This window comes from Hyperolius riggenbachi, chromosome 9 (assembly GCF_040937935.1).
Source record: "Hyperolius riggenbachi isolate aHypRig1 chromosome 9, aHypRig1.pri, whole genome shotgun sequence".
In the NCBI taxonomy this organism is placed as follows: domain Eukaryota; kingdom Metazoa; phylum Chordata; class Amphibia; order Anura; family Hyperoliidae; genus Hyperolius; species Hyperolius riggenbachi.
In genome coordinates, this window is record NC_090654.1 from 88,404,554 (window position 1) to 88,429,024 (window position 24,471).

Genomic DNA, 24,471 nt, shown 5'->3' on the forward strand with positions numbered 1-24,471 from the left:
CTGGTTGGATTCATCTATAGGGTCATAATTCAAAGTATTGAAAGGCCCCTTTTTAGAAGTACACCCGTTAACAGGAGCAGCGCCCCCCAGTTTCTATAGTAATTGGTATTGTTTAACAGGAAATAAATATGGCAGCCTCCATATCCTTCTCACTTCAGTTGTCCTTTAAGGGCTCTCCTTCTGACAAAGGAGGTTCAAACCTCAGCACTTCCTGTTCAGTAAGCCAGCACCTATTCAGTAAGGAGTCCTCGGGCTAGACTTCCTAATACTGCTACTGAATCCTGACGCACTCCATAGTGGCTGCAGCTGAAGCACTCTGAGCCGCCAGGAGAAAAGTGAAACATAAATGTCATTTATCTTGTCTCTCACTTACCTTCATGCTTGCCGAAAATAACTGCTTACCGGCAGCATGAAACTGGCAATTGCAGAGGGGAAAAAGAATACACATGGAGATAAAATTGCCCAAAAAAAGTTTATTTTATGCCCTGCGGGTGAAAAGAACAATTGCATTAGGTGATGATCACGCTGCCTGATTTTAGAATAATTGTGAGCTCCTAACGCTGGTAAGTGCATAGGGCTAACGGAGAGCTAATTTATTAGATAAGACAAATACAGAGAGATAATGCATGAGAAAAGTTTTGTGGATTAATGTATCTGTATAAAAGTTCCTCAGCACCCAACAAGAGAGACAGTAGTGAGAGAGTACTATCAAATTTCAGTTCATCAAAAACAACTTATTTGAGAGATGCCCCCCCCCCATCTCTCCACTGTGCACTGCGTTTCTGGTAAAAGGACTTTTCCAGAGCGGTTTTGTACTTCACTCCCTGACGCAAGTCAGGAAGTAAACTCTTTAAAGAGAATCTGTATTGTTAAAATCACACAAAAGTAAACATACCAGTGCGTTAGGGGACATCTCCTATTACCCTCTGTCACAATTTCGCCGCTCCTCGCCGCATTAAAAGTGGTTAAAAACAGTTTTAAAAAGTTTGTTTATAAACAAACAAAATGGCCACCAAAACAGGAAGTAGGTTGATGTACAGTATGTCCACACATAGAAAATACATTCATACACAAGCAGGCTGTATACACCCTTCCTTTTGAATCTCAAGAGATCATTTGTGTGTTTCTTTCCCCCTGCAGCTATCTTCCACTGAAGTGTCAGGCTGTTTCTTCCTGCAGAGTGCAGACAGCTCTGCCTGTATAATTCCTCAGTATGTGAAAGCCCAGCCAGCTCAGAGGAGGATTTATCCAGCTTGTAAAAGATAAGAGAGAAGCTGCCCTAATCTAAATAATACACAGGCAGTGTGCAGAGAGGGGCCTGGAGGGGGGAGATGCATCACAGAACACACTGAAGAACTTGGCAGCCTTCCAGACACAGGCTGACAAGTCTGACAAGAGAGAGATAAGTTGATTTATTACAGAGATGGTGATAGTAGAACGTGCTGCAGTAAGCCAGAACACATTAGAATAGCTTTTGGAACTTGTAGGATGATAAAAAACAGGATGCAATTTTTGTTACGGAGTCTCTTTAAAACGGAAAATAATGAATACAATATATTTATTCTTAAAAACGCTCACACAACCACTGCACAAAGCGATTTTGTGAGTGTTTGCGTTTCTCCTATACCTTCCATTATAGCAAAAATGCTTCAAAAAAGGTACAGGCACCGTTTTGATGAGCAGATTGGAAACGAACTGCTCAGATGTGAACACTCTTATATGGAATCATTGCACAAGCGTTTTTAGGGCGATTTTGAAAATCGCCTGTGCTCAGGGCCGGATTTAGGGCAAGGCCACCTAGGCCATGGCCACAGAAGCAAGGGCACCAAAACAGCAGGCTAAACTGGTGCAAGGGGGATCAGGCAAGCGCCTGACCAGGGTACTCTGCTGCCAGCGGCCTGAGCAGCAGGGCACCTTGCTCTCTGTGCATGTTTTCATTGTGGCCAGCGGCTATGGACTTGGGCAGCATTGGAGAGGGTAAGAAAGATGAAGCTTCTGCACTGGAGACAAGCAGAGAAGTGAGTGACACTGATGGCTGCTGCGGTGTGAAGGTGAACTGGAAACCTATACTGAAGGGGGGGGGGGAGGAGGGATTATGGGAGTCATCTGGCTACCTATACTGGAGGGAAGGGGGAGGGGTCATCTGGCTACCTATACTGGGGGGGGGGGTCATCAGGCTACCTATACTGGAGGGAAGGGGGAGGGGTCATCTCGCTACCTATACCGAAGGGGGGGCGGATGGTGACAGTGGCCTAGGGCGGTAAAGAGTACAAATCTGGCCCTACCTGTGCTTGAAAAAAGGGCAAAAACGACCCTAGTGTGAACGGGTCCTGAAAGTGTTGGAAAAAGTTTTTTATAGTTAAGGTGACAAAGAAGCAAGAAGAAAGAATTTATGAGATACGTTTTGTGAATCAGCCCTATGGAGAGAGATGGTGGAGGGGTGGCTGGAAAAAAGACACGTTGTTATCATTACAGCTACGGTGTTTTACTCTCTTTGCAGGCACATTCTTTTTATTTTCATAGTTTCACACTTGCTCTTCATTTTTTATTTCATACCAATAGACATTATCTCACCTTTTTTAAATATTGTTTTTAAACGTGGACATTTAATTTAACTCTGCATAAGACAAAATGTAACCACTTCACCACTAAGGGGTGGACCAGAGTAATTTTTACATATTAGTGTTCCTCCCATTCATTCGCCAATAACTTTATAGCTACTTATCACATCACATTTCCCCAATATCTGTTGCCTCTAACAACCAATGTGATTCTAGCTGTCATTTTTCTAGAGCAGGATGTAAATATGAAAGTGTCCGATTTGTTGATGTGAACTGCTTCCTGTCACTTTACATCATACTCAGATCTATAGTACTGCATGTGATAAATGTTACAAAACAAAATTATGGCAAATCAAAATCATAATGGCTTTTTTGTGGCTTAGAAAAGGCGAACACTTGGTTGATATAGGCAACATGATTTCATCTTGTTCTTCCATCACTAGTTTCAGCTATGTGGTGTCGTGTTGAGGAACAGTGAAGATGTCGGACACAAAATTTCTCCCTCCACCGATGAAATTGTTTATGTCGAAAATGAGAAATTGACAGGAATTGAGGTCTTTGGCTTCGTATGGTGACAAGTCACACCCAGTAAAACTGAAAAAGGAAAAAGTAATGAAACTAAATCATTTTTTTAAGTGTAGCAAGACCAGGGTGAGTTGTGGACATGAACTTCCTCTTTGCTCTAAATGATACTCAACAGCATAATAACCTTTAAAGTGTATCAGAGACCACAGCATTGAAAGAATCAATACTTGCCCGGGGCCTCCTCCAGCTCCATAAGATTGTGTGAGTCCCTCACCGCGCATGCACTGAAGACCCCGACTGATGTGACAGAACCAGTTACGGGGGCTGATTGTGGCTGAATGGCAGACCGAGGGACTCACATGTGCTTATGGGGATGGAGGAAGCACCGGGTAAGTATTGATTCTTTCAATGCTGTGGTCTCTGGTACACTTTAAAGAAAAACATTTCTTTGTTAAAGCGGATACAAATCCTGAAACAAATCTGCAGTGTTTATACTTCCTGCTTTAATGGAAGCAGACATATTGTTAACATACTGTGCTTTCAAATGAGCTTATCTGCCTTATCTGTTGTGGCAGTCAGGTGACACGGGGAGAGATCAAATTACAACTTGTGATAAGACACAAATGAGGGGGGAATTAGACAGGCTACTCTCTCTAAATTCTCTATGTTTTCCTTCTGTCCTGCAAGAGTTCAGGTCCACTTTAAAGCAGATCTGTGAGGTTTGAAAAGGCCAGAATTAGATACTTAACTTGGGAGGGAAAAACCTTTGGATCCTAAAGAAGCTTAGTTAGTCGTAGTAAGTTAGCCTGTTCCAGTGCTGGGACATCCAAAGGGTGTCCTCCCTCCCTGCGCATGCACACTATCATCGCCCCCCTCTGGCTCCGATGGAAATTGCAGTGGTTGATCGGGCCCTTGCTACTGGGAATGCACAGATAGCTTGTACCTGCACAGTAGCATGGACCCAATCTGGCCAGGCTTTTTCCAACGAAAGCTACGCAGGATGGTGCTGGTGCGTCTGAGTAAGCTGTGGGCAAGCTCTTTTTTCAGGGCCTCCAGCTCTGGAGCTGGTCTGCAGAGAAGGACAAGTGAAGCCTGTGGAGGATGCAGTGGCTTCACCTCCCGAGGTGAGAACCAACTAGGGGCAGATATCATGGTGAAACCCCTCCCACAGTGTGATGTCAGGACCATGGTGCTGACAAAACACTGTGGGAGCCTTACATAGTTACATACTTATTTTGGTTTGAAAAAAGACATACGTCCATCGAGTTCAACCAGTACAAAGTACAACACCAGCCTTCTCCCTCACATATCCCTGTTGATCCAGAGGAAGGTGAAAAAACCCTTACAAGGCATGGTCCAATTAGCCCCAAAAGGGAAAAATTCCTTCCCAACTCCAGATGGCAATCAGATAAAATCCCTGGATCAACATCATTAGGCATTACCTAGTAATTGTAGCCATGGATGTCTTTCAATGCAAGGAAAGCATCTAAGCCCCCTTTAAATGCAGGCTTAGAGTTTGCCATAACAACTTTGTGTGGCAATGCATTCCACATCTTAATCACTCTTACTGTAAAGAACCCTTTCCTAAATAAATGGCTAAAACGTTTTTCCTCCATGCGCAGATCATGTCCTCTAGTCCTTTGAGAAGGCCTAGGTAGAGATGAGCGTAATGACGTAATTACGATTTTGCGAAATCTCGCGTAATTAGTGTAATTACGATTATGGCCGTAAGTACATAATCGTAAAGAAGAAGGATTTCGCGAAATTTCGCGTAAGCGTAATTTTCGCGTAATTTTCGCATTACAATGGGTATTTGTTCATGCCGTAATTTCGCATTAAATGCTACCGTAATTTTGCGTTAAACCGTAACGCTCCGTATAATATAAAAAAGCCGCCGACTTTAAGGGTTAATAGCAAAGCCCCCTTAAATGCTAAGAGCCTCAAATTTGAAGAATACATTAAGGAGATCAGAAGGAATAAGAGGAAAAAAATTTTTTTCAAAAAGACCTTATAGTTTTTGAGAAAATCGATGTTAAAGTTTCAAAGTAAAAATGTATACATTTAAAAACCCGCCGACTTTAACGGTTAATAGCAAAGCCTGCTTAAAGTTTAGGAACACCAAATTCCTAGGGTATATTAAGGGGATCAGTGGGAATAAGAGGAAATTTTTTTTTTTTTAAAAAGACCTTATAGTTTTTGAGAAAATCGATTTTTAAGTTTCAAGGGCAAAAATGTCTTTTAAATGCGGAAAATGTCAGTTTTTTTTTTGCACAGGTAACAATAGTGTATTATTTTCATAGATTCCCCCAAGTGGGAAGAGTTTTACTTACTTCGTTCTGAGTGTGGGAAATATAAAAAAAAAACGACGTGGGGTCCCCCTTCCCAGACCTCTTTAACCCCTTGTCCCCCATGCAGATTGGGATAGCCAGAATGCGGAGCACCGGCCACGTGGGGCTCCGTACCCTGACTATACCAGCCTGCATGGTCCATGGATTGGGGGGTCTCGGAAGGGGAGGGGCAGCCAAGCTTTCCCCTCCCCCTCCGAGCCCTTGTCCAATCCAAGGACAAGGGGCTCTTCTCCACCTCCGATGGGCGGTGGAGGTGGAGGCCGCGATTTCCTGGGGGGGGGGGGGTCATGGTGGAATCTGGGAGTCCCCTTTAAAAAAGGGTCCCCCAGATGCCCACCCCCCCCCTCCCAGGAGAAATGAGTATAGAGGTACTTGTACCCCTTACCCATTTCCTTTAAGAGTTAAAAGTAAATAAACACACAAACACTTAGAAAAAGTATTTTAATTGAACAAAAAACATAACCACGAAAAAAGTCCTTTAATATTCTTAATTAACCATTAATACTTACCTGTCCCTTTAAATAAATGATCCCTCGAAATAGCCTCGGAAATGTTCTATCAGTTACAATGTAACAAAGTTATTACAATGTAACAACTTTGTTACATTGTAACTACGCCGCACCCGACGTCACTCGCCGCTCAGCCGCCGCATACGCGTCTGCGCTGCACAGACCCGACAGAGCTCTGAGCTATATAGCTCAGAGCTCTCTAAGCATCTTTGAATTTGGGCTCCAAGGAGCCCCATTGGTCCTTAGCAGACCAATGGGGTTCCTTCAAATCAGAAGGAACCCCATTGGTCTGCTAAGGACCAATGGGGCTCCTTGGAGCCCAAATTCAAAGATGTTTAGAGAGCTCTGAGCTATATAGCTCAGAGCTCTGTCGGGTCTGTGCAGCGCAGACGCGTATGCGGCGGCTGAGCGGCGAGTGACGTCGGGTGCGGCGTAGTTACAATGTAACAAAGTTGTTACATTGTAATAACTTTGTTACATTGTAACTGATAGAACATTTCCGAGGCTATTTCGAGGGGTCATTTATTTAAAGGGACAGGTAAGTATTAATGGTTAATTAAGAATATTAAAGGACTTTTTTCGTGGTTATGTTTTTTGTTCAATTAAAATACTTTTTCTAAGTGTTTGTGTGTTTATTTACTTTTAACTCTTAAAGGAAATGGGTAAGGGGTACAAGTACCTCTATACTCATTTCTCCTGGGAGGGGGGGTGGGCATCTGGGGGACCCCTTTTTAAAGGGGACTCCCAGATTCCACCATGAACCCCCCCCCCAGGAAATCGCGGCCTCCACCTCCACCGCCCATCGGAGGTGGAGAAGAGCCCCTTGTCCTTGGATTGGACAAGGGCTCGGAGGGGGAGGGGAAAGCTTGGCTGCCCCTCCCCTTCCGAGACCCCCCAATCCATGGACCATGCGGGCTGGTATAGTCAGGGTGCGGAGCCCCACGCGGCCGGTGCTCCGCATTCTGGCTATCCCAGCCTGCATGGGGGACAAAGGGTTAAAGAGGTCTGGGAGGGGGGACCCCACGTCGTTTTTTTTTTAATTTCCCACACTCAGAACGAAGTAAGTAAAACTCTTCCCACTTGGGGGAATCTATGAAAATAATACACTATTGTTACCTGTGCAAAAAAACCTGACATTTTCCGCATTTAAAAGACATTTTTGCCCTTGAAACTTAAAAATCGATTTTCTCAAAAACTATAAGGTCTTTTTGAAAAAAATTTTTTTCCTCTTATTCCCACTGATCCCCTTAATATACCCTGGGAATTTGGTGTTCCTAAACTTTAAGCAGGCTTTGCTATTAACCGTTAAAGTCGGCGGGTTTTTAAATGTATACATTTTTACTTTGAAACTTTAACATCGATTTTCTCAAAAACTTTAAGGTCTTTTTGAAAAAAAAAATTTTCCTCTTATTCCTTCTGATCTCCTTAATATATTCTTCAAATTTGAGGCTCTTGGCATTTAAGGGGGCTTTGCTATTAACCCTTAAAGTCGGCGGCTTTTTTACATTATACGGCGCGTTACGGTTTAACGCGAAATTACGGTAGCGTTTAATGCGAAATTACGGCATGAACGAAACGCGAAATTACGCGTTGAAAATTACGCTTACGGTATTTTCAATTACGATTTTAATGGCAACTACGCTACCGTAATTTCGCATCGTAATCGCAAATTTCGCATGCGTAATTATAGTAATGCGAAATTACAAAAATTTCGGCTCAACTCTAGGCCTAGGGACAAAAAGCTCATCCGCCAAGCTATTATATTGCCCTCTGATGTATTTATACATGTTAATTAGATCTCCTCTAAGGTGTCTTTTCTCTAGACTAAATAAACCCAGTTTATCTAACCTTTCTTGGTAAGTGAGACCTTCCATCCCAGGTATAAATTTTGTTGCTCATCTCTGCACCTGCTCTAAAACTGCAATATCTTTTTTGTAATGTGGTGCCCAGAACTGAATTCCATATTCCAGTTGTGGCCTTACTAGAGAGTTAAACAGAGGCAATGTTATGCTAGCATCTCAAGTTTTTATTTCCCTTTTAATGCATCCCAAAATTTTGTTAGCTTTAGCTGCAGCGGCTTGGCTAAAGCTAACAAAATTTTGGGATGCATTAAAACACTACATTGCGGGAAATAACAGCTGTTACCAACTGCCAAAAAAAGCAGGCAGCATCTCCTTCCACTGACATCACCTGCCAGCAGTAAAAATGTCACCACGTGATAAATGTCAGAATGTAAATCAGGGAGAGGAAAGATTTTACAATGGGCAAACACTGACTAAATCATGTATACATAATTATTGTAAAAATTAAGCACTGTTGTTCATTAGGTTATTTTCACTGGAGTTCCTCTTTAAATTCTGAAGAAAATTGAGCAAACAATCATAAACTTAAAGGACAACTTTTAAAGTTAATATATTTACAGTAATTATTAGGAAATAGCAATATAAAGACTTTTTTCATCTTTTGATGTTTTATTAAGAAAATATGACATTTACAGAGAACAGTTCTCACTCTGGGCATTACTGTGGAGGACTGTGTCCAGCACATCCAGCATACAAGAACAGGAATAAAGTACAGGTCCTTCTCTTCAGATTCTTTGTCTGTAGCTGACAAATCTCTCAGCTGCTCTCATATGATCTGTGAAAAAGCAGTGTGTTTGAGCAGGACAGAAAGAAATAGTAAATCTTTCCTCTGTGAATAGTGACAGAGAAGTGGAAGCTATCTACATGGTATAGCTCTAGCCCCGATGCCGACACAAGCTGTTAAAAACAGCTTGTAAACAAAGCATTTTTTTCACACAGGCTGTGATGAGAGAGTTCTGAAAAGCTTTCTATTGTTACTGGCTAAAAGCTCTACACCTATGTGGGGTTTACAGAAGTTTGGTTTCTTTGATAGTTGTTCTTTAATGTGGCCCTGCACTGGTCACTTAATGTGCCAAAAAAGATCCCTCAGAGAGATCAAATATGCCAGGAAAATTGGCAGTTTCAAAGCTACCTTTATTAATGGACAAATAAGCTAGCAGAGGTGGTCAAAATAAAGTCGAGTTAGCAAATCAAATAAAACATATAAGTGAAATCATTTGCTCCATTTAACATATGTGAGAATAATTATGTAGTTAACTGAGCAGTTCCATATAAAATTTGTTAAAGAGAATTGGAAGGATTAGGAAATCAAAGATAGGAAGGCCACTATACATGAGGTCGGGTCAATGCTAGCCGAATAGTTTGAAGGCAAGAGCTATATAGAAATGTTTCCTAGAAGAAAGGGTTTTTGGTGTTCACTTAGACATTGCCTTTGATAAAAACATTGGATCTATGGAAATGGGAGAACCCTCAATTAATATTCAATTGTTCTGTCAATCAAATATTGATTGGGATAGGCTGCTATTTGTGATGAGACAGGAGCAAAAGGGATCAGCATGACATGGAGGCTCCATAGGCTTGTACTAGAGTGAAGAGTACAAAGCTTACAGCTGCAGTAGCAAGAATCATATTAGATTATATTAGAACATTCTTCTGCTGAGATCTGATCTAGCAATTTTTTGGGCATTCTCTTGCTGATCTTTCAGACACCCAGGAGGAAATAGGATCACAGAAAGCTGGTCCAATAACCATTATCCCTTAACTTAAGCCTCAAGGTAAACAATGCTGCAAAAATGCACAACTCCCACCAAATGCAGATCTGGGACAAGGTCCTCCAGCATCCAAGGCTGAGACACCAAAGTGCGTCCCTCCATCCCTCCACCCCAGCCATCACACACTGATTGCTATTGGACTAAGAGGTAGCCCAGGTACCCCCCCCCCCCCCCCTTAATCTATAGTTATCTGCCTTTCAGTCACTGCCATGTATCCTTTTTTCTTATTTCTCTCAAACACAATCGGGGAATAATAACTGAGTGAGTTGTGCGCTCCCTCCTATACTGCGCCCTGAGGCTGGAGCCTCTCTCGCCTCTGCCTCAGCCCAGTACTGACCAAATGATTTACTTTATATTATAATTTTACTATTTTTAACGCACCAATTCAGTTAATTCCAGTAAAGGTGCCCATACATCTACTGGTACCTATATTATGGCCCGTTCAACTATCTGAATAGATAATTTTATATAATCAGAAAAAAACAGATGCTGCAACAAGTATGTACGATCAATGACTTGACCAATGTATTGATAAAGTATGCTAAAAAATCTCAGTCCAACGTGGTCTAAAAAGTGTTCATCAATAACGGGGTGCGATATTTCAATAACTGATAAATGCAACTGGCCGTTGGCCACCCTATGTGTAAAATGTCGTGTTTGTGTCCTTCCGGTGCCTGTTCAGTGTAAAATATCGCTTGTCTAGCTGACACAACTCAGAGTTGCGCCAGGCGCGTGTGTGACATCACACATGTGCCATTTGCTATATGCGCCATCACATGATGGGTTCATGTGGCGGCGGTACCCTGGGGAGACACCGGAGGAGACCGGGAGTCATAGCAGCTGGATAGGTGAGATCAGGGGCGTAACTAGGCCCCACCGGCCCCCCCTGCAGAAATTCTGAGCGGGCCCCCTCCCGGGGCCCGCTCAGGGCTGTTTTGGGGGGCTGGAGGGGTTGCAGCATGAGGGGAAAGCCATGGCCACACTTGGCAGGGAGGGGGGATGTTCCCACCCTCCCTCACCTCGGGGCTCTCCCCTCCAGCTTAAATTACTGTCTGGGCAGCGGCGGGTATTGTCTGGACAGCGGCAGCTACATACCTTCCGTGCGCTCCAGCGTGCGTTCCTCTCTCGAGTTTCTGACGTGACTTCCTGTATAAGTGGGAGCAGGGGCTGCAGGCCCTATTGTTACGCCAGTGGGTGAGATATATAATGCACAGACACCTGGGGGGGACATTGATATTTGGAGGGCCACAATCAGCAGCACCGATATCCTGATATTTCTCATGCTGAAAACAATGGGGAATTAGTCTGCAATGTATAGGCAGCCAGCAGATCTTTCTCTGATCACATTTGATTACAGAGAGATGTGTGTCTTGGTTGATCTGCCCATATGTCCTTGGTATTTCAGCAAAAACAGACAAGAGTGTGCACTCCTCCAGTGGACTGCAGTGTGCAAAGTTATCAAGTAACACACACATTATATGAGGGTCATCCAGAAAGTCATAGCTGTTTGCTTTTATCTGCCATGCAAATTATTATTAAAGTGTAATTTATGTTTCTGTCAAATTAACCTCTTCTCTCCCTGCACCAATTGTCACAGGACTGCAGAATGCCGGTAACAGTTTGTTAAGCAGCATTACCATGAAGCTCTCCTCCCCAATTCCTCTAAACTACAGGTGAGGAGTCTGATGCTACTACAAGGGGATTGAAGATCTTGTAAAAAGATATGATAAATGCTTAAAGGACATCTGAGGTGACACAGGGGGACATCTGAGGTGATACACATTATGCATTACTTACCTGGGGCTTCTTCCACCTTCTAGAACTCTGTGTGTCCCTTGTCGCAGTCCCGCTGTTTTGCAGTGTTCCACAGTCAGCTCAGTAGTGGTTTCTGCACATGTGCGAATGCGCACACATCTCCCACGATTGCACTCCTGCATGCCACAGAATTCTCTTGGCAACAAGAGCAGGATTGCAAGAGGCATGCATGCCCGTGCATGTGCAAAAGCTACGGGGCTGACAGCGGGACTCTGCAGAACAGCAGAACTGCAGTGAGGGACACACAGACTTCTAGGGGCTGGAAGAAGTCCCACGTAAGTAAAGCATATTTCCTTTGTATTACCTTGGACATTTTTTTTAATACAGGAGGTGATTATGTGGAGAAATATTTAGAAGATGCAGTAAGTCTAAAATAAAATAAAGAGATCGTTTCTTTAATTGATTATATGAAAACGACTATTTTCTGGATGACTATCGTAGTTTTCAGAGATATCCTGGATGCAACAAAGCAAAATAAACAATTTACCTGAGCATTAAAAATTTGCGATTCTCCGCAGTTAGCACATTTGCATTAAAGGATATTTTGCCGTCATTTAACAAGTGACCTGTAAAAAACATGGGAAGACATTTAAACCAGTTCATTAACACCACATTATACGCATTATACTATTTTGTAATGGACATATTTGAGGCATGATTCAGAGTCCAAAATGTCCTGAAAGTTATGGCAGTTCATACAGATGGCTGCCGTGCTCGTCATTTACCGTTGGGATCCACCTCATCCTGAGATGTATGGAAGCAATCATCTCAATGTGTTTACCATCAATTCAGTTGTGCAAGTGCCACCGATGATTACATTTGCCGAGATGCTGTATGTAGCTGCTAGAGTCGGGAGCCTTTGTGGCTCCACATCCTCCCAAGGGCTTAAAACTAAGCGTGAAGATGAATCGGTTGGAAATAATGCCAAATACTTTTGTGCTTGGAAGCAGAAAAGTTTTTGAGTGTGCCCAGGGCTGGACTTGTACTCTTTACCGCCCAAGGCCACTGTCACCAGCCGCCCCCTTCAGTATAGGTAGAGAGATGACCCATCCCCCTTCCCTCTGGTATAGGTAGCCAGATGACCCCACCCCCCCTTCCCTCTAGTATAGGTAGCCTGATGACCCCCCAATATAGGTAGCCAGATGACCCCCTCCCCCCTTTCCCTCCAGTATAGGTAGCCAGATGACTCCCTTAATCCCTCCTTTTCCCACTCCCCCCTTTCAGCATAGGTAGCCAGCTCACCTTCACACCGCAGTACCTATCAGCTCGTCTCCAGTGCAGAAGCTTCCTCTTCCTTTCCATCTCCAATGTTGCCCAAGTCCACACCCGCCGGCCACAATGCAATCGTGCACAGAGAGCATGGTGGATGCTGCACAGGCGGCCAGCAGCAGAGTACGGCGGTCAGGTGCTCGCTCCCTGCATTGCAGCATTTGCAAGCTTGCAAATGCTACACCAGTTTAGCCTGCTGCTTTGGTGCCCTTGCTCCTGTGGTGCCCTTGGTCATGGCCTAGGTGGAGTTGGCCTAAATCCGTCCCTGAGTGTGCCAAAATGAACCACAAGCAGCAGACTGTGTTAAACAGCCCTTACGGCATGGGCGTAGCAATCACCCCTGTGACCCCTGCCATCACAGGGGGGCAGAGTTTTGGGGCGCCCTCCTCCTCCCTCTCCCCAACCGCAAGTGCAGCCAATTAGCAATAAAAACACCCCATTCACTCACAAAAACCATGTGCATAAGTGTGTGTAATTATTTCCTGCTTCCAGATGCTGCTTAACAGAAGAACACTCTCTGCTGCCGTTCGCTGGCTCCCAATTGCGTGACATTCATGGAGTTCAGGGACCTGGGACAGGAGGGGGGGGCAGGCGATTCTATCATTTTTAAAGGAGGTCCTGTTAAGTCTAGTTACGCCCCTGACTTACGGTGCCCATTACGACCAAGAGACAGATCACTTTCTGATCAAACCTGACCAGAGAGAAATCTTTTGGCTGCCCATACACCACAGGTTGATACCCGATCGATTTCAGCATGAAATCGTTTGATACTTGGCCTTGTGATGCTGCCTTGCCTCCCCCAGCCCCACACCCTCAAATGCTATATGTGTTCATGCACTAAAATATTTTACCTGTTATAGCTCCCACCACAAGTGTCCACTGTACTTGGCATCCCACACGGCTGCTGGTATTATAGCATATGGGGCACGTGTAATGTCACACATGCATGTGTGACATTGCACATGCGCCCCTTGTGCTATATGCCGGTAGTTGTATGTCGGTCCCAAATGCATAACTACAGCGGACACTCGGCGGACACTAACGGGTGGCATGACAGGTAAAGTATTTTAATGCATGGGCACCAGGGGGCAAATATAACATTTTGGAGGGTTAGCGGAAAGGGGTTCCATCGTGTTCATCAGCCGCGATATCTCATGTCGTTACCATCATGCACCCAATTGGCCACATCAGCCCGAGATTTCCCAGCATGTACGATCGATACATTCAACCAATTTTGGCAAGAAATCAGTTGAATCCTTGATCGGCATGCTTGCTGGAGCACCTATTTTTGTTGGATAATAATTATCAAATCGGATGGTTGATTGGCCTCCAAATTGCTTGTTGTATGGCCACCTTTAGAGTACAGATCAGAGCCTCACAAAGGTAGCTTAGGCAGGTCCATGCATCAGCTAGCAGAAGGATCATGCTACCCAATATAAGCCATACAGTTGATGGCGTATGTAGAGGGGTACAGATATGACTTTTGCCATAGGTGCCACATCACTATGGGCACCACACATGCACCTGTGCAGCACCACCATGCCTGCCCAGTGTTTCCCCATCACTCAGACCTCAAATCAGCAGCGACCAAAAGAGAGAGAGAGAGGGTGCACAGTGATCAGAGAACTTCATACCCACAATAGTGGTGTCGTCTGCGAACTTGATAACCTTAACAGAGTTCGCCGTGGACCTGCAGTTGTTTGTATAAAGGGAGAACAGGAACAGTGACAGCACACATCCTTGAGGGGCCCCTGTGTTGGTGGCCCAACCAAGGACCACCAACACAGGGGCCCCTCAAGGATGTGCTGTCGCCGTTCCTGTTCTCCCTTTATACAAACAACTGCAGGTCCACGGCGAACTCTGTCAAGGCTATCAAGTTCACTGACGACACCACTATAGTGGGCCTCATCTGTGGAAATGATGAGCAGGTGTACCGCCACCAGGTTGACAGAATTTGCCAGTGGTGTTGAGAGATTGGCCTAGTCCTCAACACTGGAAAAACCGTTGAACTGACCGTTGACTTTAGAAGACACGCTCCCACCCCACCTCCAATCCGTATTAATGGCACGGACCTGGTGAGCGTCCCCTGTGCACGGCTCCTAGGCACCACAATTTCCAAGGACCTGACTTGGAAAGCCAACACAACCTCCCCACAGAAAAAAGCCCAGCAGAGACTCTTTTTCCTCCACCAACTGAAGAAGTTTGGCATGGCCCAGGAACTTCTGACGAGTTTCTACACTGGCAGACGCTAGTCAGCCAATCAGGTGCACTGTCATACACCCTTTGCCTGCTGTACCATACCTAGCAGGAATTACATAGATTAGCATTCAGGTGGGAGGCTTCGGTTGGACGCAATCGTGAATTGCGTCGTTTACAGGGACACCTCGTGTAGTATGGTACAGCAGGCAAAGGGTGCACCTGATTGGCTGACTAGCGTCTGCTGGCCAGATAGAGGCAGGATATTGCTCTGACTGGAAGTTAGCAATTGTGTTTGTTGCAGTTGGCATTCAGTTTAGAGGTGGTGGGGTTAGTTCCCTGGAGGTGAGAGGTCCAGGGCTTGCCCGCACTTCCCTCTAGGTGTCGCATGGTGGTTTGGGGGCCCCAGTGAGTGAGAGAGACCTGGGGCCCCTGGGCTGTCATGTGGACCAGTGTTTGTGAGTTTCTACACTGCCATGTTTGAATCTGTCCTCTGCTTCTCCATCTTGGTCTGGTATGCTGGCTCCTCCACCAATGACACACTCAAACTACAGAGAGTCATAAGATCAGCGGAAAGGATCATTGGGAGACCTCTTCCCTCCCTGGAACAACTTTTTACCTCCAGACTGCGCTCCAGAGCTCTGAGGATCATCAGGGACCCATCTCACCCGGGCTTCTGCTTCTTCAGCCTGCTTCCCTTGGGACGGAGATTCCGGTCCATCTACACCAGGACCACAAGACACAGGAACAGCTTCTTCCCTTCAGCTGTCAACTCTTTGAACTCTATGGACTCTCCTCACACTGGTCAAAATTAGCGGCCAACTCGATGTTTTGCTATGCTTAAATAAATTATCGTGTTGTTTGTTTGTATGTATGACCGTTTTCACACTAGCCCTGTTTCTGCCAAAACCAATTCCTGGCACAACCCAGTTGTGCTTGGCGAAATAAAAGATTCTGGTATGCGGAAATGACATCATTGGTCACTTTCTGCATGTGGCGTGTGTCACACAGGTACTGTGAACCCCCCTCTCTCTCTTCGGTTGCCGGTGATCTGAGATCTGTGAGTAATGCCCATTGACAACAATGCAATGCCCTAATGGGGAAGGGGGGGATACTAAGAGAAGTTTGGGGGAAAGGGGGGTGGCTGTGGACATCTCTCATTACCCCGTTGGTGGCGGGGGCTGGGCTACTTATACTGGGCACCTCTGACCACCTACACTGGGGAGGATACTTCTGGGTACCCATACTGGAGGGACACCATTGTCCTAATATTGGCAGCCATCTGGCTATATTAAACTGGGGAGTACATCTGGCTACCTATTAGAATTGGTGGGGTGGGGGCACAATTTCAGTGTTTGCCATTGGCGTTATATTGCCCAGATACGCCCCTAACTACAGTTTTGGGTATTTGGTAGAGGTAAACAGAGTTGGGTGAGGAGGTGGTAAAAAGACACCTAGTGGTTTAACCTCCTTGCCGGTTATCCCGAGCTCAGCTCGGGGTAACCTGCGTAGGAGGATTTCTCAGGCCCCGCTGGGCCGATTTTCAATTTTTTTTTTCCCTGCACGCAGCTAGCACTTTGCTAGCTGCGTGCAGTTTCCGATGGCCGCCGCTCGCCGCCGATTCGCCGCTACCCGCCGCGCTGCCCCCCCCCCTCCAGACCCCTTGCGCAGCCTGGCCAATCAGTGCCAGGCAGCTCTGAGGGGTGGATCGGGATTCCCTCTGACGTCCCGACGTCCATGATGTTGGTGGCGTCATCCGGCCCAGTCGCCATGGCGACCGGGGAAGCCCAGCAGGAAATCCCGTTCTGAACGGGTTTTCCTGCTTACTCTGATCGCCGAAGGCGATCGGAGTGGATAGGGGGATGCCGCTTGTCAGTGGCTATCATGTAGCGAGCCCTGGGCTCGCTACATGATTTAAAAAAAAAAAATTAAAAAGGCCCCCTTGCCACCAGAATTGGAACGGCAAGGGGGTTAAAGGAGTGTAATGTGTATTCCTCACTGAACATTAATGATGTTCATTACTGTGGGGCCGAGGGCCTTCACTGCTGATCACTAGAGCTACTGAATGGGGGTGGAAGGCACCCCTATCAGACATGGCATCCATGAGGAAGGTGGCGGTTTTAGACATTTTGATGCCAGGGGCAGGCTTCCAAATTGTCCCCACCCGCCACTTGCACACACTGAGGATGGTAGACATGAGCCCCAGTTACTATCTATGGTAACTGTTCCATTCAAGAGCAAACATATGAATCAGATTAACTATTGGTATTGGACTATTAAAAAGTATATGGAAGCCAATGAGTTATGAAAGTTTGATTGTGACCTCATCTCTCCCAGCAGTCAGGCTGCACATCCAATCTCAGGGAACAGTGATGAGGAAATCTCTGTGGAACCCGCCATGAAGCACAAGAATGGGTAACTTAGCCCACCAGACCTCACCTAAAGCTGAAACATCACTTTTGGTTGTGCTCATTCTTCTAGTAGTTAGCTGGACCTACCGATGATTCCACTGTTGTTTGATGGTACGTGTAGGTCTTCTACATACAAAGACAGATGCAATTTTTGTTCCACCCTCAGAATGGTAAAATGAAACCCAGCCTGGAGCTCTGCTGTTATTTTTTCACCCTCCTTCAGGAATCTGGAAAGACAGAAAAGGGATTTTTCAACTCTACTTTGAAGTGCAGAAACCTACCTATGTTACTAGTATGGCATATGAATTAGTGAATTAGTATGAATTAGTGAAGACATAGACATGTGTATGCACAGTGCCAAGCACAAAAATACATATGCTGTGTTGCTTTCTTTTTCCTCAGCCTGAAAGAATTAATATTCAGCTATAACTGACAGTTTTTCTCCAGTCAGGGACCCAGTCAGACTATAGCCTCCTTCACTGAAATTACAACTTTTCTGGCAGAGAACTGAACTTCTGAGGCTCTCTTCCCACTTGTTGTCTGAAGCTCTCTTCCCCCTTGTTGTCAGAATACTTGCGGCCAGCGGGAGCCAGCAGTGTAGTATCCTCTCTGATGGTCTGCTGTAGTCTGGCTGGAGAACAGGGCTATATGGGGAAACGCATCCACCTGTCTGGGATTATTGCGGACTGCACCGAAGTATGGTCTGATCAGTGGCGTAGCTAGAGATCATCATGGGGCCCCATAGAAAAACTTTAATGGCGCACTCAGATGCAAGCACTCTTTAGCGGAGCTGGGAAAAAAGGGCGCAGGCAGCTAGTGGACAAAAAGGGCGCCGCCATTCACTCCCATAATAAATAACGTTTAATGGGCGCCGAGCAGGAAAAAAAGGGCGCCGGAGCTAAATAAAGTTTACAAACGGCGCCCGGAGCTAAAAAAAAGTTTACAAACGGCGCCAGGAGCTAAATAAAGTTTACAAACGGCGCCCGGAGATGTTTAATGATTTATAACTGAGCTTGTGGTTATTTACGTTTATAAAATGCACCCGTGCCGAATAACGTTTATGAAAATACTAAACATATTTATCTTATTTAAATAATTAAAACATTATTTAAAGTTTTATCCCTTACTGTTTGTAAAACCTTATTATTCACAAAATAAAGCGATCAGTACGTAACGTAAATTGCAAAATATTTTTTGCATCCACAATTAGTAAAACATTATTATCCACATAATAAAGGGGGGTCTTAGGTTTAGGCACCAACAGGGGGATCTTAGGTTTAGGCACCAACAGGGGGGGTCTTAGGTTAGGGCACCACCAGGGGGTCTTAGGTTTAGGCACCACCAGGGGGGTCTTAGGTTTAGGCACCACCAGGGGGGTCTTAGGTTTAGGCACCAACAGGGGGGTCTTAGGTTTAGGCACCAACAGGGGGGTCTTAGGTTTAGGCACCAACAGGGGGGTCTTAGGTTTAGGCACCAACAGGGGGGGTCTAGGGGTTAGGGATAGGTACAGGGAGGGTTTTGTGTAAGAGTAGGCTTAGGTATAGTTTTAGTAAAATTTTAGTAATAATTACTAATGTTTTACAACACTTATTACGAACGTAGTTATATTTATATCATCGTTATAAAGAATATTTTCAGATTTTATTATAAGAACAAACCATAAATGAAGGTTATTCACAATAATATACAATTATAACAATTACACATATATTATTGTTTTTTTAATAAACGTAATTTAAGTTTAACTTTTGAAACAGGGAAGATTAACGTTTTCACAATTTCCGATTTCATAAACATTATTTAACGATTTATAATTTTGTTAAACATTATTTGTAAACGAAATATAGCACACTATTTTTATAAACCCTATTAATGATTAATTATTATTTAGAGTTTACACCCCGCGCCCTTTTTGTCCGGGCGCCCTTTTTGTACGTACGCCTCTTTAGCTATGCCACATGCCACTACCCTATGGATAAAAGTTAAATGACAATTTACATTCTCGTACAATCTACACTGCATATAGTCCATAGGCACTGATAGAGGGTGGAAGAACACAAGAAATGTAATAGTGAATACATCAAATCCAGTACCTCCTGGGTCCGCTATGCTTCAGGGCCCCATAGCAGCTACTATAGCTGCTATGGCTATTGCTACGCCCCTGGGTCCGCTTACTGCAATGGATCCCATGGATCCTATGAAGTGTGGCAAGCGTGAACGGCTCCTATTTATAAAAGAAGAGCCGTTCACTGTCCGTTTAGTGATAAGCAGACAACAGACCAAAAAATGTCCACGCTCGATTCCACATTAAAGACAATGCAAAAAGATAAGAAAACGAGCAGAAGATAAGAGAATCGCCTGTGGAATCGAGCGGGGAATCGATTGAGCAGGAGAATCGAGCGGAAAAATCGAGCCGTGTATGCCCAGCATTATTCATTCAATCTTATACAGTAACATGCAGAAAGCCACAGGAGTCTTAGGTTTCTGCACATTGTAGCTGCATCACTGCCAGAATGGAATCACAGAATAGGCGTGTTACTGTAAAACCGGAGCAGTTAAAAATGGCGTCAGTGCCGACAGTGTAAAAATGGCAACGCATTAATTTGCATTATTATTAAAGTGAAAAAATGGCGCCGCATTAAAAACAATATTTATCGTTTTATGACTTACATTTTAAAACAATATTTATCGTTTTATGGGTTGAATATGAGTTTTGCTCCCCGTGTATATACAGTATATACACTGTATATGCTTATGCATGTATATGTGTATGAGTATATGTGTATATGTGTGTGTGCGTGTATATATGTGTGTGTGTATAGGTTCGTACACACGTCAGATAAAAATCGTTTGTACATGAACGAGAATGATCGATTTTTGCATGCACAACCGACGATCATTCATACAAACATAACGAACGATTTCCAACGACGCGTGTACACGACCAATATCGTTAGTCGTTTTTGATCCGTCCTGTTAGATTTTTTGTAACGACCAATGATGAACGACCAAAGTGTGTACAGCTAATTTACCGATATAGAACGATCATTCAACACAGAACGCATGCGCCGAGTATACAGCCGCGGACTTCTCATCCGTACGCGTGCAATGAATGAACGAAGGTTCTTTTTTTATAATTTTTTTTTTATTATTATTTTAAAGTAAAGACACAGTCAATACTACTCACGCTCACATAGCTACACGCTCTCATGCATTCACACTCATACACTGTTCACACAAACACTTAACCGACGATCATTCATATCAGAACATGAATTGGTCGGTCTATGTCGTTATACATGCATGCAAAATGCACTCGGATCGGCACCACCAAAGTAGTATAAAGCTCTTTTATTCCATAAAAGCAGGAATGGTATGGAATAAAAGAGCTTTATACTACTTTGGTGGTGCCGATCCGAGTGCATTTTGACTACAGAGGGCCCCAAGAGGCACTGGGGCAGGGATCAAGGCACACCCCTTGGTTCATTGGTGCTCCTACCACTTGCAATTTTGGACGTTATACATGCATGCGTCATTTACGATGTACATTACCTCACTTTCCTTAAAATACTGTTCTTTACATCGTTTATGTGTGTATTCTGCTTGGTCGTTGAACGGTTGTTACTTTATTGTTGTCTATCTTTGATTGCTCGTTTAGAACGATCGTTCGTTTAAAAATGATCTGATGTGTGTACTTACCTTAAGTGTGTGTATATGTGTGTGTATATATATATATATATATATATATATATATATATATATATATATAGTATGTGTGTGTATATGTGTGTGAGTGTGTATATGTGTTTGTGTGTGTGTGTATATATATATATATATATATATATATATATATATGTGTGTATATAAATATGTGTGCGTGTGTGTGTATATATATACACACACACACACACACATATATACGCGTCTAGTGAAAAATGGCGCCGGCAAAATAATGGCGCCCCCTTCTGCCCGATATATGTTTAAAACGATATTTATCGTTTTAAAGGTTAAAATAGTGCAGACCTTTTGAATGAAATTTATCGTTTTAAAACTTTTTTTTTTTGTCCTGCCTGAACGATATTTATCTTTTTAACCCCTGCTTTGCTGCCGTTTGGAAAATATCTTCCCGCCGGCTTTAATGTTTAATAGCAAAGCCCCCTTAAAAGCTAAAAACACCAAATTTGCAGGGAATGTTAAGAAGAAAATTGTGAACAAGAGGAAAAAACATTTTTTCAAAAAGACCTTTATAGTTTTTGAGAAAATCGATTTTGAATATTCTTCTTCTGACCGTGGGAAAATTAATCGCCCGCCGACTTTAGCGGTTAATAGCAAAGCCCCATTAAATGCCAGAAACACCAAATGTGTAGGGAGTGTTAAGAAGAATAGTGGGAACACAAAGAAAAAAAATTGTTCAAAAAGACCTTATATTTTTGAGAAAATCGATTTTAAATCTTCAAAGAGGAAAATGTATCTATTTAAATCGCGCAATGACAGTTCCATGGAAACAATTCTCGCCGACTTTAGCAGTTAATAGTCCCCTTAAATCCTAGCAACACCAAATTTGCAGGATATGTTAAAAAGATACTTGGAAACAATATGTTTTAAAAAAATTGATTTTTTTTTTTAATTTAAATTTTTGGGATATGTTCTGAGTGTGGGAATGTGGGGTCCCCCTTCCCGAGCCTCTGTAACCCCTTGTCTCCCATGCAGGCTGGGATAGCCAGAATGCGGACCCCCGGCCGACTGGGGCTTCGCACCCTGAGCTATACCAGCCCGCATGGTCCATTGTATGGGGGGGCTTCGGGGGGGAGGGGCGGCCAAGCCTTCCCCTCCCCCCCCCGGAGCCCTTGTCCAATCCATGGGAGGGTTCATGGTGGCATCTGTGAGTCCCCTTTAAGAAGGGGAACCCAGATGCCTGCCCCCCTCACAGGAGAAATGAGTATAGGGGTGCAAAGTACCCCTTACCCATTTCCATAAAGGGTTAAATGAAATAAAAACGCAACAATGAGAAAAGTCCTTTAATGTTCTAAATTAACCAGAAATACTTACCTGTACCTTTAAGAAAAAATTGCCACGCCAATTAGGTCCCACGACAGTATCCTCCATCTTGTGATCTTCAGAAACACTTACCTGTACCTTTAAAAAAAATTCCCACGCCATTATCCTCGGAAAAGGTCTCGCGCTATAATCTGTTATGTCCCACGACGACAGTATCCTCTGTTTTGCGATCTTCAGAAATACTTACCTTTACCTTTAGGAAAAAAATCCCACGTCAATTAGGTCCCACGACAGTATCCTCTATCTTGCGACCTTCTGATACATGTTGATTGAAGATCTCCGCCGCCCCGACGCCACACACGCCGCCTCCGCCGCACTGCTCTCAGCTATACTAAGTATAGCTAAGAGCAAAAAGCATCTTTAAATTTTAGCTCCAATGGTCCCCATTGGTTCCTTAACAGACCAATGGGGATCAGGAGGACCCCCATTGGTCGATAAGGAACCAATGAGAAGCCTTGGAGCCAAAGTTTAAAGATGCTTTTTGTTCTCAGCTATACTTAGTATAGCTGAGAGTGCGTCTATACAGACGCATTACCGCTAGCTGCCGCTGCCCTCCCTACCTCCCCCTACCTGTCACCCTCACCCATGCTGGCACCCATGGGTGAATTGGGTGCCAGCATGGGTGAGGGTGACAAGCAGGGGGAGGCAGGGAGGGCAGCGGCAACCAGTGGTAATACGTCTGTATAGACGCACTCTCAGCTATACTTAGTATAGCTGAGAGCAGTGCGGCGAGGGCGGCGTGTGTGGCGTCTGGGCGGTGGAGATGTTCAATCAAGATGTATCAGAAGGTCGCAAGATGGAGGATACTGTCGTGGGATCTAATTGGCGTGGGATGTTTTTCTTAAAGGTACAGGTAAGTATTTGTGGTTAATTTAGAACATTAATGGACTTTTCCCGTTGTTGCGTTTTTATTTCATTTAACCCTTTGTGGAAATGGGTAAGGGGTACTTTGTACCCCTATACTCATTTCTCCTGGGAGGGGGGTGGGCACCTGGGGGTTCCCTTCTTAAAGGGGACTCCCAGATGCCACCATGAACCCCCCCCCAGGTAGTCGTCGCCCCCGCCTCCACCTGGGGCAAGGGAGGCGGGGAAGAGCCCCTTGTCCATGGATTGGACAAGGGGCTCCGGGGGGAGGGGGAGGCTTGGCCGCCCCTCCCCCCGGAGTTTCCCCATACTATGGACCATGCGGGCTGGTATAGCTCAGGGTGCGAAGCCCCAGTCGGCCGGGGCTCCGCATTCTGGCTATCCCAGCCTGCATGGGAGACAAGGGGTTACAGAGGCTCGGGAGGGGGGACCCCACGTTGTTGTTTTTTTAAATTTATTTCCCACACTCAGAACATTTTTAAAAAAAAATTGATCGCAAATTAAAAAAAAACGACGTGGGATAATCATCGTTTTATGTCAAAATGATATTTATCATATTAAAATACTTTAGTGGCGTCATTATTTAACCGCGCCAATTTTCACTGTACCCGTTAAGACACATGCTTCACCAGAGAGGCAGTAGGAGCTTAGGGAGTTCAATAAGTGGCTGAGAAGTTCCCAGTTCTACAAGAGCCCAACCCTTTCCTTCCTGTACAAATTTGTATAGGAAGGAAAGAGTTGGGCTCTTGTAGAACTGGGAAGAATTTTTAATTGGCTACAGACTCAGAGTAGAATGTTCTGTAGAGACAGTCTGCACCTACATGGGGAGGGTGCAGCTATGCTAAAGGTGAAGATGGTTAGGAGTTTTCAAACTAGGACCTGGGATTTGAGGGGTGGGAGCAGAGGCTACATGGGAAGTAAACAGAGTAGATAGACAATATGATCCTGGGAATATAGAGGCAGGAGAGGGAGGTATGGGGAGCTCAAAGAATAAAGGCTCCTCCTACACAAGTTCAACTCTGTTGGACGACAGGTTGGGTGTGTGTATGCATGGCAAACTATGAGACAAGCAACTGATGAGAGGCGGTTTGCACAATCCAACCTGTGAATCGACTATCGTGCAGGTTGGCCACGTGTGCACAAGTCGTTTGAACTACTTGTTGTTTTTTTAATTGTGGATATGGTGTGCACAGTATTTAAATTAGTTGGTTGTTTAATTGGTCAGCGCATGATTACGTAATGTTGTGTGGTTTGTCAAGGTGGGTGGTTGATCGTGCATTA

General features: G+C 44.5%; 1 protein-coding gene across 8 annotated transcripts in view; it reads right to left on the reverse strand.

The window, feature by feature from the left end:
* Positions 1 to 458: 458 nt before the first annotated feature.
* The window catches only part of LOC137532545 (inter-alpha-trypsin inhibitor heavy chain H4-like), a 250,307-nt gene continuing 226,294 nt past the window's right edge, over positions 459 to 24,471 (reverse strand). For 7 of the 8 annotated variants that reach the window (XM_068253163.1, XM_068253162.1, XM_068253164.1 and 4 more), the window contains 3 exons: positions 17,356 to 17,495; positions 11,880 to 11,958; positions 459 to 3,155 (listed from right to left, as the gene is read on the reverse strand). In XM_068253163.1, the coding sequence (XP_068109264.1) occupies positions 3,011 to 3,155; positions 11,880 to 11,958; positions 17,356 to 17,495 (364 nt within the window). In that variant the 3' untranslated portion in view covers positions 459 to 3,010. Of the gene's footprint in view, positions 3,156 to 8,394; positions 8,581 to 11,879; positions 11,959 to 17,355; positions 17,496 to 24,471 lie in introns of those variants that run through there. The other variant, XM_068253167.1, reaches the window with a different exon arrangement.